At 47.2% G+C, this 16,827-nt stretch overlaps 1 protein-coding gene across 1 annotated transcript in view; it reads right to left on the minus strand.

Annotated features, from left to right (window-relative positions):
- The window catches only part of GPATCH1 (G-patch domain containing 1), a 36,633-nt gene extending 21,378 nt beyond the window's left edge, over positions 1–15,255 (minus strand). Inside the window, 7 exon segments of the mRNA XM_017855064.1 lie at positions 1,511–1,715; positions 6,861–6,940; positions 10,206–10,353; positions 11,930–12,169; positions 12,559–12,617; positions 14,341–14,438; positions 15,093–15,255. Of these exon segments, the coding sequence (XP_017710553.1) occupies positions 1,511–1,715; positions 6,861–6,940; positions 10,206–10,353; positions 11,930–12,169; positions 12,559–12,617; positions 14,341–14,407 (799 nt within the window). The 5' untranslated portion in view covers positions 14,408–14,438; positions 15,093–15,255.
- Between the last annotated feature and the right edge of the window lie 1,572 nt (positions 15,256–16,827).

Below are 16,827 nucleotides of genomic sequence, written 5' to 3' on the forward strand. Positions count from 1 at the left end.
GGCAGATAACCAGCTTATATGGTGGTCAGGGAAGGCTGGAAGAAGACAACATTCGAGATAAGTCCTAAGCTAAAAAAAGAGAAAAAAGGCCAGATTCACAAAAATATGAGGGAAGAACAGAGAGGGAGGAGCAGCAAACACAAAGGCCCTTAGGCAGTGTCATGGGTGATGGCGTGTTCACGGGAGGAAAGGAGGAGGAAGCTACACTGCGGGAGGGTAAGGGAAGGTGGTGGATGATGCAGCCTGAAAGGCGGGCGGGGGTCACTGCACAGGGCCTCGTGGGGAGCCTGGAGGTTTCTGTAGGTGGGGGAGGTGCTGGCTGGTATAGTTGGCCTCATCCAACTGCTGGTGAGGGGAACAGACTGCAGAGGGAATGGACAGAAACAAGGAGACCATCAAGGAGGCTGCTGCAACGGTCCAGGTGGAGGGGCGGGGCTCAGACCCAGGAGGTCACGGAAATGCAGATGAGTAGTGGACGGAACCCCGACACATTGTGGGTAGAGCTGAGAGGGCTCACTGAGGGCCGGGGAGGGCCAGGGAGGGCAGGGGAAGACCAGAAAGAGAGGAGCTAAGAATTAGGCTTCCAACATTCCGGTCCGAGCAGTGGATCACAGTGGCAACATTTCCTGAGATGAGAAGACTTAGATGAGGAAGCGCAGTGTGTGATGGGGGGGTGGGGAACCAAGGGTTCTGTTTGCCTATTATAGGAGACACCTACTGGATTCCCCACGGCAGTGAGGCCCGAGCCCCTAACAGTCCAAGTCCACCTCTCATGGTGGGTCTTTTCTGCTGCACCTGCAGGGGATTCTCCATGTCTTTCCAGACTTTCAGACGCATTCATCCCTTTCAGAGTTTCCAGAGAAGAGTTACACAACGCGATCCCCAAGAGGAAGAAAACATACTCTCCCAGGCTGTGCAGAGAAGGGGAAGGCACCTTAACCACATTCCCTGATAATTATCACAAGTCTGAAAACAGCTGAGCTTACAATAAAAGTGATTTGAATGACATCAACCAAACTGAAGGTGGAAAAACAAGCCTTGGCTGGGCGCAGAGGCTCACACTTGTAATCCCAGCACTCTCGGAAACCAGAAGTTCCAGACCAGCCTGGGCAACATAGTGAGACCCTCATCTCCATTAAAAAAATTTTTTTTTAATGTGCCAGGTGTGGTGGTGGTGCATGCCTATAGTCCCAGCAACATGGGAGTCTGAGGTGGGAGGATCACTTGAACCCAGGAGTTCCAGGTTATAGAGAGTTATCACTGCCTTCAGCCTGGGTGACAAACCCAGACATTATCTCAAAATAAATAAGTTTAATAATAAAACTTAAAAAAAGAAGTAAAAGCTATGCACACTATTACGTATGCCATTTACAATAAATAGTGTTATTTCCACAGTTTGGGAATACAAATTAACATAAAAAACTTCAGTGGGAAAACAACTTTCCATTTTTATTTTGATAACTCAAGTTATGTGAAATGTAATGATTTCAGTCTTTTCCATGGCACATACCTTGAATAGGCGTCTCTCCAAGCAACTCTGCCCGTTTGGAGGCATTCAGTTGGTGCTTACTGTGTGTCCCTGGGTCAGGTGTTGCCTTTCCAGCTGACTCTGATAACACCTGCAGTAAGTGTGAGTTCTCGGAGGTGGTGGCCACCATGGGTCTGAAATAATGCACTGGTCGATAGTCTCTTGGCAACTCTGGAGGTGGATAGATCTTAACAAAACAAGACAAAACCCAGAAAATACAGGCTGCAAGATCATGTTTGATTTAATCAGGAAAAACTGTTACCTCTGAGCCTTGTTAACCTCGCCCCTTCCCGGTTAACACTCAGCAGGCAGGTAGCCCAAGAACAGGCTGGCCAGAGGTCCAGCCAGCATCCCCTCTGGACCAGAGGGTCACAAGAGCCACCGTGTTCCAGTGGTCAGGCATTTCGAATATCCTCTTACCCATTTCTACAGAAAGAAGCTAATGTGCCTGTTTCATAGGATAAGAACAATAAAGATGACAATAGATCATAAATGTCAGGGCTTACAGGCAGGGCTGGCCCACTGTACATCGGAAAATTTAGAAAAGTATCATTCAAAGCATGAAAGAAAAATAATGGCTGGGCACAGTGGCTCACACCTATAATCCCAGCACTTTGGGAGGCCAAGATGGGAGGATTGCTTGAGCCCGGGAGTTCCTGACGAGCCTGGGCAACAGAATGAGACCCCATCTCTATAAAACTAAAAAAAAATTTTAAAAATAATAGTCGGGGCGGAGCACAGTGGATCACGCCTGTAATCCCAGAATGTTGGGAGACCAAGGCGGGTGGATCACCTGAGATCAGGAGTTCAAGACCAGCCTGGCCAACATGGTGAAACCCTATCTCCACTAAAAATACAAAAATTATCCAGGCGTGGTGGTGGATGCCTGTAATCCCAGCTACTCGGAAGGCTGATGCAGGAGAATTGCTTGAGCCTGGGAAGCAGAGGTTGCAGTGAACCGAGATTGTACCACTGTACTCCAGCCTCAGTGACAGAGTGAGACTCCATCTCAAAAATAATAATTAATAATAATAACTGTAGTTGTTTTAAATTCAGAATTCTTTTTTCTAGTTGTTTCAGTTGCAAATTGAAGCTTCAGGCCTTCTTTTTTCTTTTTTTTTTTTTTGAGACAGAGTCTTGCTCTGTCACCCAGGCTGGAGTGCAGTGGTACAATCACAGCTCACTGCAACCTCCACCTACTGCATATGCAATTCTCCTGCCTCAGCCTCCCAAGTGGCAGGAACCACAGGCATGCATCACCATGCCTGGCTAATTTTTGTATTTTTAGTAGAGACGGAGTTTCACCATGTTGGCCAGGCTGGTCTCGAACTCCTGACCTCAAATGATCCACCCACCTCAGCCTCCCAATGTGCTGGGATTATAGGCATGAACTACCAGGCCTGGCCTATTTTTTCATCCAAGATATTACTATGAATAATGTGAGTAGAGCCAAGAGGACCTGGCCCAGGACCTAGGAGGGCAGTGGAGACAGGAATTTAAATGTAGTTGACAAAAGTGAAATGAAAATCTATTTGGGAAATTTGGGGATTTTTAATACCGACAGGCATGAACGATGGCACAGCAGACAAGGTAAAGGAAAGCACTAGATATTGTTAAATAACTGCATTAAATGGTCTCCGTTGCTCTTGGTCTAACAAACCCACATGTATTTGTTATTTAAGCTATTATCTAGATTTTTCTTTACTATTTTCACCCCCAAATTCACACTGAAATGTTCTCTAGATTTTTAAGCTATGTGAAAGCTCAAGTCCATGATGAAGTAACCCTGTAGCTGAAAGCAGTGACCCCTCTCTCCAGCCCCTGTCTCCTCTGGCTCTCAGGCTCAGGTGCACGCTGGACTCGCCTGAGGAGCTGTAAGTATACTGACGCTGTGCCCCACCCTGGAGAGTGTGCTATAACTGGAGTTCCCCAAACTCCCCAGGTGGTTGTTAAGGTGCAGAGCCTGGCTTGAGCCCTTGGCACAATGAAAGTCCATGAAACAGTGGTGTTATCATTGTCAAGAAATCCTGTTTTTTTATCATCTTAGCCTTGTCACCTTCTGGAGACACACGCCCAAATCAGCCAGAAAACACTCTCATGTTACCACCACACAAAAACCCAGAGGAGTATGGCAGAAAGGAGGAGTGTGTCCACAACTTCTCTATATCCTCCATGGGATTCAAAGTATTTCTTTATTTTTATTTTTTTTTTTTTGAGACAGGGTCTCACTCTGTCACCCAGGCTGGAGTGCAATGGCCAATCATGGCTCATTGCAGCCTTGACCTTCCAGGCTCAAGCAATCCTCCCACCTCAGGCCCCCAAGAGGCTAGGACTACAGGCACGTACCACCACACCCGACTAATTTTGTTTTGTAAGTTTTTTGTAGAGATGGGTTTTCGCCACGTTGCCCAGGCTGGTCTCGAACTCCTGGACTCTAGCAATCCGCCTGCTATGGCCTCCCAAAGTACTAGGATTACAGGCGTAAGCCACCACGCCCAGCCTTGGATTGAAAGTATTTCTCCCTCTCTGTCTGCCAAATCATTGTTCTGTTTGGCCTCTAGACTCAGATCTAGAGAACCATCTAGATCTGTGTATGAAAGGCTAGATGAACACAGCCCGCCTCTAAAATGTTCCTGCCCAAAGCCCTACTCCAGCGAACCGCCAGGAACCCCCAGGACTGTGTCTCTCCACTTAAGGAACTTTGCCCACGACTCTCTATTTGTGTATCTGCTACTTTGTTGGATAGGAGCTACCTGGGGCCAGGCTGGCCTATTTATCCTAAGGTCCAGTGAGTGCTTCTCCACCATTTTTAAACTATGCTTCCTTTTCTTTTTTTTTTTTTGAGACGAAGTCTCGCTGTCACCCAGGCGGGAGTGCAGTGGCACGATCTTGGCTCACTGCAACCTCCACCTTCCAGGCTCAAGTGATTCTCCTGCCTCAGCCTCCCGAAGACTGGGTTTATAGACATGTACCACCACTCCTGGTTAATTTTTATATTTTTAGTAGAGATGGGGTTTCACAGTGTTGGCCAGGTTGTCTTGAACTCCTGACCTCAAGTAATCTGTCCACCTCAGCCTCCCAAAGTGTTGGGATTATAGGTGTGAGCCACCGTGCCCAGCCTTATGCTTCCTTTTCATACATGTAAAATACCTGCATTTTCCTTTAATGTCATTTGACATTTCTGGTGATAACAGCAGCTTACTGTGTGCCCAACACTTTTCTAGATATATTCTATTCTGCTGGCTATCACAACACATGAACTATCACAATGAAGCAAATCAAAGCTGTCCCCTGGCCTCCTGTGTCCCAGATAAGCACAGGCCAAGCCTTAGAGGTACTGAACAAATGTTTGCTGAATAAAAAAACAAAAAGCTGATCAAAGCGTGAAACAATCTAAAACAGGAATGCTGACAAGGCAGATGGCCAGGTGCCCCTCCTGGGCTGGCCAGCACCCCAACTCCCTCCTGAGCGTGCCTGTGAGCATGAGACTTTGGTGGTTACAGGAAGAGCGCCATGTGGTCTAAGAGCTTCACATGTGACTGTGACAGCATCTCACAAAAACAAAGCTATCTGCAAAGGCACGCAGAGCTCTCCTCCAACTTCACCCACCTGCACACGGCTTCTCTCCCTCCCGGCCCCAGATGAGGAGGCCAGGGAACCTTGCCCCTGCTAGCTTCAGAGCATGGGGAGGAGCCAGGGCTATGGGTTATCCGCCTTTCTGAATGTTTTCTACTTTTCCTTAACCTATATTTCCCCTAGAATCATAGCAATTTCATTCTTCGAACGGTTTCTAATGTATGTCTCTCTTCATGTAAATAACCACTCACTTGAAGTTTGAATTTTAAACAGCAGCAGCCGGGCACGGTGGCTCACGCCTGTAATCCCAGCACTTTGAGAGGCTGAGGCAGGCGGATCACAAAGTCAGGAGTTCGAGACCTGCCTGACCAACATAGTGAAACCCCATCTCTACTAAAAATACAAAAATTAGCCGGCTGTGGTGGCACACGCCTGTAATCCTAGCTACTCAGGAGGATGAGGCAGGAGTATCGCTTGAACTTGGGAGGCAGAAGTTGCTGTGAGCCGAGATTGTGCCACTGCACTGTAGCCTGGGTGACAGAATGAGACTCTGTCTCAAAAAAAAGTAAATAAATAAAAAATAACAATTAGATATTTTTATCACAATGTAGCTACTGAATGATACTTCTTTTCTTTTCTTTTTTTGTTTTTTTGATAGGGAGTTTTGCTCTTGTCCCCCAAGCTGGAGTGCAATGGCACGATCTTGGCTCACTGCAACCTCTGCCACCCAGGTTCAAGCGATTCTCTCTGCCTCAGCTTCCTGAGTAACTGGAATTACAGGAGCCCACCACCACGCCCGGTTAATTTTTGTATTTTTAGTAGAGACGGAGTTTTGCCACATTGGCCAGGGTGGTCTCAAACTCCTAACCTCAGGTGATCCACCAACCTCGGCCTCCCAAAGTGCTGGGATTACAGGAGTGAGCCATCACACCTGGCCAACTTGTTTTTTTTTTTTTTTTTTCTGAGACAGAGATTTGTTCGTTGTCCAAGCTAGAGTGCAATGGTGCGATCTCGACTCACCGCAACATCTACCTCCCAGGTTCAAGTGATTCTGCCTCAGCCTCCCCAGTAGCTGGGATTACAGGCATGCACCACCACGCCCAGCTAATTTTGTATTTGTAGTAGAGACAAGGTTTCTCCATGTTGGTCAGGCTGGTCTTGAACTCCCGACCTCAGGTGATCCGCTCACCTCGGCCTCCCAAAGTGCTGGGATTACAGGCATGAGCCATTGCACCTGGCCCTGATGTTTTTTTTTTTTTTAATGGCTTCTTTTTTTTTTTTTTTTTTTGCAGATGGAGTCTTGCCTCTGTCGCCCAGGTTGGGAGTGCAGTGGCGCGACTCCGGCTCGCTGCAAAGCGTCTGCCCTCCCAGGTTCACACCATTCTCCTGCCTCAGCTTCCCGAGTTGCTGGACTTACAGGCGCCACCACCTACACCCGGCTAATTTCTTTGTTTTTTAGTAGAGACGGGTTTCACCGTGCTTAGCCGGAATGGTCTTGATCTCCTGACTCGGTGATCCGCCCGCCTTGGCCTCCCAAAGTGCTGGGATTACAGGCGTGAGCCCACCGTGGCCCAGCGCGCCCTGATATTTCTAATGTAGAATGTTTTTCTAGACAATCACTAGTAACCAGGCTGTTGTTTTTTGAAAACAAAATTTACTTATCTTTCCTGTTGTTAATAGAACTCAGATCACATAGTAGCAAATATTTTAAGAACTAAACCAGTAAAAAAAAAAGAAAGAAAGAAGTGTTTCTTACTTTCTTAGAAGATAAAGGTTTAGAAGCCAAGGAAAATCCATCCAAAATTTTGCCAATGTATCGAAGGTCTTTCTCTGATTCTACAAAATGATGTCATAGATTAATTCCAGAAGTAGAGATGATTAGAATAAGACAGAACATGTCAGCATTTTATGTTATCTCTAAGAACATAAATAGTACGTGTCATACATGCTATCACTCAACAGCAGCAGTAAAGGGAAGAACAAGTGGCAAGCAAAGCCCCACACCTCTGTTGACTCAGTGACTAGGGCCCAGCCCACATCGCCCTCAACAAATTGGGCTACCCACGTCACAAGGCTGAGGTCCTCCAAGACAAGTACATTGATGTGACTTTTAGAAAAAGTACCTTAGGGGCACCAAAGGATCTACCCCATGGAGTAAAAGATCAAGAAAAACCACCAAGAGGACAAGTATGGAGAAAAACCCAAATCACAACTGTGAGTGTGTCATGTGTAGAACTAGGTGAAGAACTGCAGGCTGACTACCTGGCCATCTCCTTAGCAACAATCCAAATAGGGACGAAAGGCCATGCCACCAGGTCAGCCTGTAATCTTTAACAAGACATAAAGATCACAGACATAGGACACTGAATGACCAATGCCCTCTGACCTGGAGGTGGATCGTCTCCTGGTCACAGAGACAACCCCGTCAACAAAATCTCTTTAATTTCATTCTCAAAGTTTTCCTGCATGTACTGGTTATGCCAAAAATCCGTATAAATGAACTGTATTCTCTGCACTCAAAAGCCACTTCTACATGATAATCACGAGCTCTTTCATGGGCTAGGAGCTCAGGCCTGAAGCAGGAGCAGACCGCAGTGCAGATGAGCTAAGGCTTTTAGCCACTGATCACTCAGCACCACCGCATCTCTCCCCTCCCCACAAAACCATCCTTTGTGCTTTGACTCATGTTGGGCTTTTTTTCTCTTTTTTTTTTTTTTGAGATGGAGTCTCGCTCTGTCACCCAGGCTGGAGTGCGGTGACATGATCTCGGCTCACTGCAACCTCTGCCTCTCGGATTCAAGTGATTCTCGTGCCTCAGCCTCCCGAGTAGCTAGGATTACAGGCGTCCACCACCACACCCAGCTAATTTTTGTATTTTCAGTAGAGACGAGGTTTCACCATGTTGGCCAGGATGGTCTGGATCTCCTGATATTGTGATCTGCCCGCCTCGGCCTCCCAAAGTGCTGGGATTACAGGCGTGAGCCCACGCACCCAGCATGTTGGGCTTTTTGTTAAGCTTCTAGAACTTACTAAAATTCCTTCAGGTAATGTGGGATTCAATTTCACATTCTTGGAATTTGCATTCTCTCAAAACCCAGAAATTTCATGTTTATGAGTTCATTCTGAAGAATTCTGAATAAACAAATGTGCATAAAGACAGAACCAGAAAAATATTCATTATAGCCCTATTGATCATGGGAAAAAAAAAATGAGAATTTAAAAATCAATCATGGCCAGCTGTGGTGGCTCACGCCTGTAATTCCAGCACTTTGGGAGGCTGAGGCAGGCAGATCACTTGAGGTCAGGAGTTCAAGACCAGCCTGACCAACATGGTGAAATCCCTGTGTCTACTAAAACTACAAAAAATTATCTGGGCATCGGCACTCTGGGAGGCCAAGGCGGGCAGATCACCCGAGGTCGGGAGTTCAAGACCAGCCTGGCCAACATGATGAAACTCCGTCTCTACTAAAAATACAAAAATTAGCTGGGTGTGGTGGCAGGCACCTGTAATCCCAGCTACTTGGGAGGCTGAGGCAGGAGAATCGCTTGAACCCAGGAGGCGGAGGTTGTGGTGAGCTGAGATCAGGCCATTGCACTCCAGCCTGGGCAACAAGAGCAAAACTCCTTATCAAAAAAAAAAAAAAATTAGCTGTGTGTAGTGGTGCACACCTGTAATTCCAGCTACTTAGGAGGCTGAGGCAGGAGAATCACTTGAACCCACGGGGCAAAGGTTGCAGTGAGCCGAGATCATGCCACTGCTCTCCAGCCTGGATATTATCAATTTCATTCTCCCATTTTTAATAAATAATAATTAACATATCTATACATTATTATGTAATAATGTATTATATGTTACATAATATACTGACAGTATTGATATATTAATTATATAAAATATAAATCATATACAATATATAATGGCATATTGATAATATAGTATTTAAATTAAATAGTATATTATGATATACTAATATATCTTCATTTAAGTTATATAAAAATAATTCATAGTTTGGGAAGAGAAATCAGAAACTACAGGGAGGCAAAAGGAAGAAGGCTCCGAAGCTAAATGACTCAGGGGAAAAAAAAAGAAAAAAAATGGAAAGAAAAAAAAAAGGAAATAACCCACTGACCGCCCAGAGGTTAAGTCTCCTAACACTGGGTACACATGCCCTTCCAGTGTCCTGTGTAAAACCCTGGGTTCCCTGTCACACCATCCCAGTCAAGTGACACATGACTGTATGATAACCAAAGAACAGTAGGTGCCACTTCTTCAGTCTTTGGGGCAGGTGCTATGCCAGACACTAAGTTATGCCACTTAATCCTCACAACCACCTCTGGAGTGGATTTTATCCTCACTTTACAAATGTGGACTCCGATGCCCAGAGAGGTTATAAGCCTTGCCTAAGGTCACAAAGCTGGGCAGTGGAGAGCTGGCATCCAAACCCAGTTCTGACTGACTCCAAATCACATGCTGCTAATACCGACTCTACACTGTCTGGCCCTGTACCTTTTCTGGAAACAACTGAAATGTGACTTCGAACCACAGGATCTGATATCCCTTGAAATTTCAACACAGCATGACGTGAAGGTTGTGTGGAAAGATGTCGGCCTCTTATCCCAACAAGAGCCTCCTCAGAGCTAGAGACTCAAGGGAGAAGACGGACTGGGCGCCCAGCTCCATCTTGCTGCAGGCTGTTGGTGTACCTGCCTCCTGGTCCCCTGGCCTGACCTTCTAACCTGCCGCATGTGTTGGCCTCCTTTGGCCGCCTGCCCAGTTCCTCTAACTCTGGGTGCTTCCCTTTGACCCACTGCCAGCTCTGACCAGCCATTTGGTCACTGGTCCAGGCATTCCTCTTTCCCTGATTACAGACCTCTCCTTCCTTCCCACCTGGGCCCCACCTTGACAGCAGGCTTTGGCCTTGGCCAGGTCTGAATCCTGCATTTGTTTCACTTCCCACGCTAGGCCTCACTTCTTTGTTTTGTTTCTTACCATGTCTTTGATCAACAACAGAGGCTGGTGCTCCTGTACCACTCTTGCAGCCCCTCCTTCCTGATACCCTGACACTTGATCCTGCCATTAGGTTTGCGTCTGTCAAATTACCTTTCTGGTTTTTATACTGCCTGGGTGCTGTCCAGCCATAGAGTCCGTCTCCAGGCTCCTCGTCCTTCAGAACAGTGTCATACTTGGATAGAGTTTCTGTGGCATAGATATCATCATCTTCCTCTTCCAGGGCACCCACACCAAAAGCCTTTAAAAAACAAGGTTTCAAACTGAGTACAGGGGTTAGGGTATGTCTGGGATCTTCAGGGATAAAGCTACTTTAAGGATGTGACTGGAAACCATGGTAGCACTTCAAGATCACCAAGAGAGAAGTGAACGGGAGTCCCAGATCAACACACACACAAGATTTTTGGAAAACAATGACCAGAGGTGAAATCCCATGTCCCCAGTGCTAACGCTGCCCTCCAGTCCCCACAACAGCCACGGCTCCAGGTCCCAGCACAGGAAGAGGAGTGGAGAACAAAGCTAAGCAGCAGTGCAGGGGTGGAAATGTGGCTTCCAAGAGGAGAAAGGCAGAAATGTTCATCAACTGATCAATGCTGCCTGGGCCAACGCTGGTGGCCAGGGTCTAAGGACTGCTGCTACTCTACTACCCGCTGGAAGAACTCCTAGTCTCTGCGGGAAGGGGCCTCTAACAAGTAGCATTTTTGTTTAAAAGACTGAAAAAAAAAAAAAAAAAACCACGTTTATAAAAAGAAAAGGTAGCCAGGCGCAGTGGCTCATGCCTGTAATCCCAGCACTTTGGGAGGCTGAGGCAGGTGGATCACCTAAAGTCAGGAGTTCGAGACCAGCCTGACCAACATGGTGAAACCCCATCTCTACTAAAAATACAAAAATTAGTTGGGCATGGTGGCTCATGCGTATAATCCCAGCTACTTAGGGAGACTGAGGCAGGAGAATCACTTAAACCCGGGAGACAGAGGTTGCAGTAAGCTGAGGTCGCACCACTGCACTCCAGCCTGGGCAACAGAGCGAACCCCGTCTCAAAAAAAAAAAAAGGCCGGGCGCAGTGGCTCACGCCTCTAATCCCAGCACTTTGGGAGGCCGAGACAGGCGGATCACGAGATCGAGACCATCCTGGCTCACACTGTGAAACCCCGTCTCTACTAAAAATACAAAAAATTAGCCGGGCATGGTGGCGGGCGCCTGTCAGTCCCAGCTACTCGGGGAGGCTTGAGGCAGGAGAATGGGCGTGAACCCGGGGAGCGGAGCTTGCACGTGGTGGAGATCGCTGCCACTGCACTACCAGCCTGGGCGACAGAGCGAGACTCTGTCTCAAAAAAAAAAAAAAAAAAGGCAGGCGCGGTGGCTCAAGCCTGTAATCCCAGCACTTTTGGAGGCTGAGACGGGCGGATTCCGAGTCAGGAGATCGAGACATCTGGCCTAACACGGTGAAACCCTGTCTCTACTAAAAATTACAAAAAAAAAAACTAGCCGGGTGAGGTGGCGGGCATCTGTAGTTCCCAGCTACTCGGGAGGCTGAGGCAGGAGAATGTGTAAACCGGGAGGCGGAGTTGCAGTGGCCGAGATAGCACCACTTGCACTCCAGCCTGGGCGCAGGAGCAAGACTCCGTCTCAACAAAAAAAAGAGGGTAAGTGGCAAAGTTACCATTTTTAAAATACATTTTAAGAAAGAAGCTTTGACCTGATTCCACTTGAGGATTAGGGGAAAAAAAAAGAAAATAAAGAACTTCTAAAAAGAAAAAAGAAAGTAGACTCATTTATCAATGACTCCCCCTTTATAAAATAGAAAATAATTTTACCTGGCCTGAAATTCCCAATTTTCTTCCTTTATTCAGTCCAATTTCTCCAAGATCACCAGCTCTCTCAGAGCCACCACCGAAAAGATTAAAATGTTCTCCCGAAGTTCCAAACAGTGCCTGGTGGGGATCCAGGCCCTTGTAGGCCAGACCATGCACATTATCTTTAGGTGTGAAATCCACAGGTGTAACATCTTTGGGTGCAAAGGTCACATTATCAGGCAAGTAGTCATCATCTTCACCCTATTTCAGTTTAAAGTGGAATTAAGGTGAGTCATTGCATGATGCAAAGTAAACCCACAAAATACTAATTGAAAATGCAGTGATTAATGCCACACACAACAATTAGCACACTTTCATTGGTGCTGTTACAAATGACTAAATCACTTTCCGGCACAAAGGATGCTAACACCAACTTCATTTTATGAAGCTGAACAGACCTGAGTGTCTGTGGTGCAGGCACATTGCTGAATACTTATGTTGATAGAACGAGGATAGCTTTAGGGCATGAGTATTTCACTGTACAGTGGTGGGATCTGATTTTTAAAATTGTCTCCAACCCTAAAATTTCACAATCATACAGAAACAGGTGCTATTATACCAAACCGAAGGTCAGTGAGCCTGTGCAATACCTCAGATCCTTCCGAGCTTCCAGGGGGTAATGCACAGCCATAGATTTTGATTCCAGGATCTAGAAAAGAGATTTCAAATGCAATAGTCATGCGTGACTACAAATAGAAAACCCCGACCAGGCCGGGCACGGTGGATCACACCTGTAATCCCGGCACTCTGGGAGGCTGAGGGAGGATCACTTGAGCCTAGGAGTTCAAGACCAGCCTGGGTAACATAGTGAGATTCCACCTCCACAAAAAATTAAAAAAAAAAAAAAAATGGCTGGTCGCAGTGGCTCATGCCTGTAATCCCAGCACTTTGGGAGGCTGAGGAGGCTGATCACGAGGTCGGAAGTTCGAGACCAGCTTGACCAACATAGAGAAACCCCGTCTCTACAAAAAATACAAAAAAAACAGCCAGGCATGGTGGCGCAAGCCTGTAATCCAGCTACTCTGGAGGCTGAGGCACGAGAATCGCTTGAACCCAGGAGGCAGAGGTTGCAGTGAGCCGAGATCGCACATTTGCACTTCAGCCTGGGCAACAAGAGCAAAACTCCAACTCAAAAAAAAAAAAAAACTCACTGATACTCTTCAGAGGTACATGGGTAATTTATAAAATGTGCTATAGCATTACAGTCAGAGGCAGATCACTGGGAATTGTTTTAGAAACAGGGTCTCACCCTGTCACCCAGGCTGAAGTATGGTGGCATGATCACAGCTCATTGTAGCCTCAACCTTCTGGACTAAAGCCATCCTCCCACCTCACTCTCCTGAGTCATAGCTGGGACTACAGGTGCACTCCACCACGCCTGAATAATTTTTGTATATTTGGTAGAGGCAGGGTTTCACCATGTTGCCCAGGCTGATCCCAAACACCTGGGCTCAAAGAGCCTCTCACCTCAGCATCCCAAAGTGCTAGGATTATGGGTGTGAGTCACTGCACCCAGCCAGGAATCACTTTCTACCAGCACTGGCCCTACCTAGCAGTAGTGTGCTCAATGACTGCTCCACGTCATAAAGAACCCAAAAGAAATGACTATTGCCCTCAAAAAGTCACTTACAGTCTGGCTGGGGAGACTTAGGGCAAGAAATAAGTAACAAGTAATAATGTTAAACTGTGACAGTTTGGGGGAGGGTAGGAAACATGAACTCTCACATGCTGCTGGCAGAAGCATAAACTAACACAGCCTTTCTGGAAGCTGTCATGCGTTACACATAAAAAGCCTTAGAAGACGCACATACCACTGGGCCCAGCTATTTTGTTTATTGGAATTTGCAGCCATTAAAAAGTACGCTCTTGGCCAGGCACAGTGGCTCACACCTATAATCCCAGCACTTTGGGAGGCTAAGGCAAGCGGACTGCCTGAGCGCAGGTGTTTGGGACCAGCCTGGGCAACACGGCAAACCCCTGTCTCTACAAAAAATACAAAAAATTAGCCAGGCGCGGTGGCTCACGCCTGTAATCCCAGCTCTCAGGGAGGCAGAGGCAGGAGGATAGCTTGAGCCCAGGAGTTCGAGACCTGCCTGGGTAATATAGCGAGACCCTGTTCTCCACAAAAAGGAAAAAAAAAAAAAAAAAGACAAAAAAAAATTAGCCTGGCAGAGTGGCACATGCCTATGGTCCCAGCTACTTGTGGGGGCTGACGTGGAAGCATCACTTAAGCCCAGGAGGTCGAGGCTGCAGTGTGCTGGGATCACACCACTGCACTCCAGCCTGGGTGACAGAGCAAGACCCTGTCTCAAAAAAAGAAAAAAAAAAGTACACTGCAGCAGTGATACTAGTTAATCAATTAACATACACACCAGGTTTCTGTCGGCGTGGCCGTCTCTTTACTCGAGGACCAACTCCTTGTCCTTCTTTCCAACCCATTTTTCTTAGCAATTCAAAACCAACAGATAATCTAGGATAGCAAAGCATTGAAAATGAACTTTTCAAAATAACATTAACAAAGAGTATGAAATAAGTGGCTTCTGAGTTCCTGCTCGGTTCCTAGGCCTGTCTTGCTTGGGCCCTTGCCCTCACCCACATTACAACTGGCGTGACGTTGTCATTCCAGCCACAGCAGGCTGCAGTGGGGTGCACGCCTGAACTGTGAAGTCAATCAGATGACCTCTCTCCTGGGCCTTTAGAATGGGATCACAGGGACTCTAGACAGTCCTTGCCAAGCATGTGGCCTGGGAATCCCTGAAGGTCTAAGGCTGTCATATCAGGCCACAAGCCCAGGAGCACAACAAGGAGATACACAGGAAGTGAGGGTAGAAGGAGGCAGGCAGAAGCGAGACTATAAGGTCTGGAGGGATGGTGTGAGAAGTCACTGCAATTCCTAACAGCTCTCCAGCCTCCGCCAGCCCCAGCAGCACAGCTAGTGGCTGGAGTTCTTGATCTCTCAGTGCAGTGACAGTGCAAGATCCTTTAGGCAATATCCCTTTTTTCACTTAGACTCTGAGCCTAAGAAGGCTTGTCTTGCTTGCAAACAAACTATCCCTCAGCAAGAGAATCATACACATGCGAAACACTGGTGCTAAGATCACAACAGTCAGAAGGAAATGCTTACTTTGCTGGCGTTATGAGGTCATCAAGGAGGGTGGCTCCAGGAATAGGGGCAGTGGCAGCAGCCAACTGCCTGGCCTTTTCTCGTATTCTGTCTTTGGTTTTGGAGGCAAAATCGTCTGTGGTGACGATCGCTTTGGGTGCTATCCCAAATTCACTAAGATCCTTCAAAAAATTCAAACAGAATTATATATTTGGAAAGTGACTATACACAATACATCACATAGTTTGATTTTTGTTTAAAAAAAAAAGTCAAAACTACAAAATTTAGGTCAGGATCAGCAGAGTGACAGACGTACACACAGACTGTATTTTTTATTTCTTATTTTTTTTTGAGATGGAGTTTCTTTCTTGTTGCCCAGGCTGGAGTGTAATGGCGCAATCTGGGCTCACTGCAACCTCCGCCTCCCAGGTTCTAGTGATTCTCCTGCCTCAGCCTCCCAAGTAGCTGGGATTACAGGCACACACCACCACGTCCAGCTGATTTATTGTGTTTTTAGTAGAGATGAGGTTTCACTATGTTGGTCAGGCTGGTCTCGAACTCCTGACCTCAGGAGATCCACTGGCCTCAGCTTCCCAAAGTGCTGGGATTACAGGCATGAGTCACCATGCCCAGCCTCACACTGACTTTAGAAGCTCATCCTCATACATGGTAAAGTCAGTGGCCAAGGTCAGGAGGGCATGAGAGTCACTACTCATCAGGGCCACCCTGAGCATGACCAAGCTGGGAAGACAGGAAGTAAGGGCCGTGTTCTTCTCAACAGTGTCTCAAAGGTCAGCGTGCAGGGGACAAAGCTTGGAGTCCCAGCCAGCAAGCATTCACAAGTGTGAGGGCCAGGCCTAGAGTCAGGTGCCTTTGCCTTTACTGGAGCAGATGTTGCTGGCTACCTGTCCAACCACTATCATGCTTCCTCTTTCCTTGCAGAGTCCTGATGTTGTCTAGGTACCTGCCTTCCTCTGCACCACCACACACTGCAGGAGTGGTACTCCCAGTGTTGGGGAGGCAGGATTAGGAAGTGGGGCTTTGTGTCTTATCTAAGCCAGTCTTTTTTATTCCATTTTCCTTGCCAGGGACTGCATTAGGAATGGGCATGTAAAACAGTTTGTGCAAGCAAATGTAGAGAAAATTCATGGTAGGACTTATACAAAAGGCTACTTTTTTTTTTTTTTTTTGAGACGGAGTCTCGCTCTGTCGCCCAGGCTGGAGTGCAGTGGCACGATCTCGGCTCACTGCAAGCTCCACCTCCCGGGTTCACGCCATTCTCCTGCCTCAGCCTCCCGAGTAGCTGGGTACAGGCGCCCACCACCATGCCCGGCTAATTTTTTGTATTTTCGGTAGAGACGGGCTTTCATCGTGTTACCCAGGATGGTCTCGATCTCCTGACCTCGTGATCCACCCGCCTCGGCCTCCCAAAGTGCTGGGATTACAGGCGGGAGCCACCACGCCCGGCCTACTTTGCTTTTAAGAAAAGAGACTGCCAGTTGCACACCTGTAATCCCAGCACTTTGGGAGGCCGAGGTGGGTGGATCACCTGAGGTCAGGAGTTCAAGACCAGCCTGGCCAACATGGTGAAACCCCATCTCTACTAAAAATACAAAAATTAGCTGGGCATGGTGGTGCATGCACCTGTAATCCTAGCTACTTGGGAGGCTGAGGCAGGAGAATCACTTGAACCTGGAAGGCGGAGGTTGCAGTGAGCCGAGATAGTACCACTGCACTCCAGCCTGGGCAACAGAGC

Source organism: Rhinopithecus bieti, unplaced genomic scaffold (genome assembly GCF_001698545.2).
Source record: "Rhinopithecus bieti isolate Rb0 unplaced genomic scaffold, ASM169854v2 scaffold_39998, whole genome shotgun sequence".
NCBI classification, from domain to species: Eukaryota; Metazoa; Chordata; class Mammalia; order Primates; family Cercopithecidae; genus Rhinopithecus; species Rhinopithecus bieti.